The following is a 2255-nucleotide window of genomic DNA, read 5'->3' as shown; positions in this document are numbered from 1 at the left end:
TCTACAGATGACTGGATGGACAGATTGGGGTTCACATTTAAAAACAATGTTTTAAAAAATGTTTGAAAACATTTAAAATACCTCTTCTTTGGTCATCTCCCTTTCCAGTCTTCCCATTTTGTTTGTTGTTGCTTCAGGTGTTAAACAGCTGGCTGGGAACCACCAATGTCTTTTTCCAACATCTGCGTTAAATTTCCTGCTGATAATCCTTTTTAAAAATGACTTTTATCATGTTTGGATCATGTTTCCTGTTAATCAGCTGCTGCAGTAATTCATTAAATTGCAAGAGGTTCACTTTTTGCACTTCTATGTCACATGTTTTAGGAATTAATGATTACATTTAAACATTTTAATTCACTTTAGCTTCATTTGTACAACTTCAAAACAATGTTGTTTCAGGGCACTTTACAGACATATCAATTCAAGCCAAATCATAAGTAGCCTAGATAATAGAAATATGTTAATGATTTCAGAAAGCTATTTCATGCCTACCTTTATTTTGTAATACTTCTGTGAAGAGTTTTAGGGGCTGATATTTCCTTTTTAGGGTATAATTTGTTTTAATCTCACAAATTTTCATTTAGATGGCATGAATTACATTTTGTTCATTTTCGCTTTTAGGTTAAAAGTCTTCTGGACAAGTGAAAGTGTTTCCTCCAAGCTGTCATCGCCCATGTTGTGAAGGGTGAGTAATCTGGGATTTATGGGTTTCATCTCTTAATTGCCCTCTTACCTCTTGTTTATGTGGTTTAGCGGATAAACAAGGGGATTTATTCTCCTCATAGCTCAAACTGACGGTAATATTTCCACCTTTAGTGTGTTTGGGTGTGTCTTTTGTCTTTACGGGCTAAAAATCTCGACTTTTACTGAATCCCCCTCGCTGGGCTTCTGTGGATGCTCAGCTGCCCCTGCACACTGCGCATGCCCAGTCAGGAGGGGGTCTGCTCACTCTGCTCCATCCGGGAACTTCAGAATTACCATTGACAGCCGAAGCGCAACTTTTCCCCAGGCAAAGTGAAATCAAGCCGCGGACTCGGACAAAATATAGTCCCCGTTTTTTAACTTAAAATTATCGAAAGAAACGGCAACCAGCTTCCCGGTGGGACCCTTCGACGCTCGGTTGTGCTCCGGGGAGCTGCCATCCGAGGCCGGAGCCCTTCCTGGCGGGTTTGGAGCACTTTTGGAGACGGGCGGAAAGTGTGTGATGAGTCCCAGCCTGTAAAAGAAGCGAGAACTTGCTCTGCAGCCTGAGTAGTTCTTCTTTCAATTGTTATTGTCGCTTTAAAAAAATCTTTAATTCACTTAAACTTCGTCTCGGCCGCGTCGAAAGTGGGAGAAAAGTGCTTTTCTGGCTGGAACATGGAACTACAAGGCCTGCAAGAGGCGCTGAAAGTAGAAATCCAATGTCATCAGGTAAATGAAACATCGTGTTATTCCAGCCTTGTTGGTGTTGGAGCAAGTGGGAGCAGGAGGGGAGAAAGGAGAGGAGAGGAGGTGCACACTCCGAGGGGAGAACCATGCGACATGTCTGCTGTAATGTCTGCCACGGAGCCCGCTTCCAGCTGCCAGCATTTGGTGCACTTTGAGCAGGACTTTGGCTGCTTGTCGGGCTGTTTTGTGGGGAATGTGGAGCGGTAATGCGGCGGTGCTGCGAGGCGATCCGGACGCGACCTGAATATTTATGAGCTGCTCCAAACTGAGGCTTTCACGGCGCTTTGTTCCTCCCGAAACTTCACACACTTTCCCGGCTGCTCCTCCGCGGCTGCGGGACTAGTTGCTGAGGCGGAGGCCGGCGGGGGAGCGGGTCTCCCGGCTTGCAGGAGGCTCGGGGAGGGAGCAGAAACTTTATCAGCAGAAATCTGCTCCGTGTGTCTGTGAACACCCGCAGCAGCTCCCACTCTGCGTGTCTGCTTTCCCGTGGGCTCCACCGCCACTTTGCGGGGGGAAACTTTCATTTAGCTGCCTGAAAAGCAGCAAATCAGGTGGTTTGTGTGATTGGAGACATCTGCTGAGGGACACATGTCCACCAAACCCCGCATTTCCCACGTCCACGCAGCCGTGGCGGTGAAACTCCCCCCCCCCCCCCCCCCCCCCCCCCCTGTTTGCGGTGCTTTGCGGGGACCAGCATCTTCTCTCATCGCCTCTCAAACTTGTGATGTTGAGAAATGTTAGCGTCCATTTTGAGTGTGTCGACATGTTTCTGGCTGGTAAAGCAGCCGCCTGGCTAACTCCACTTTCCGGGAACGTGAGGGCTG

At 47.5% G+C, this 2255-nt stretch overlaps 1 protein-coding gene across 1 annotated transcript in view; it reads left to right on the top strand.

Annotated features, from left to right (window-relative positions):
• Window positions 1-1260: 1260 nt before the first annotated feature.
• The window catches only part of phf21b (PHD finger protein 21B), a 100525-nt gene continuing 99530 nt past the window's right edge, over window positions 1261-2255 (top strand). The window contains exon 1 of the mRNA XM_079263273.1: window positions 1261-1413. Coding sequence (XP_079119399.1) covers window positions 1360-1413 — 54 coding nt within the window. The 5' untranslated portion in view covers window positions 1261-1359. The remainder of the gene's footprint in view (window positions 1414-2255) is intronic.

This window comes from Telmatherina bonti (assembly GCF_933228915.1).
Source record: "Telmatherina bonti genome assembly, chromosome: 23".
Classification (NCBI taxonomy): domain Eukaryota; kingdom Metazoa; phylum Chordata; class Actinopteri; order Atheriniformes; family Telmatherinidae; genus Telmatherina; species Telmatherina bonti.
The sequence above is the reverse complement of the archived record's forward strand: the minus strand, read 5'-3'. Positions and strand labels throughout refer to the sequence as shown.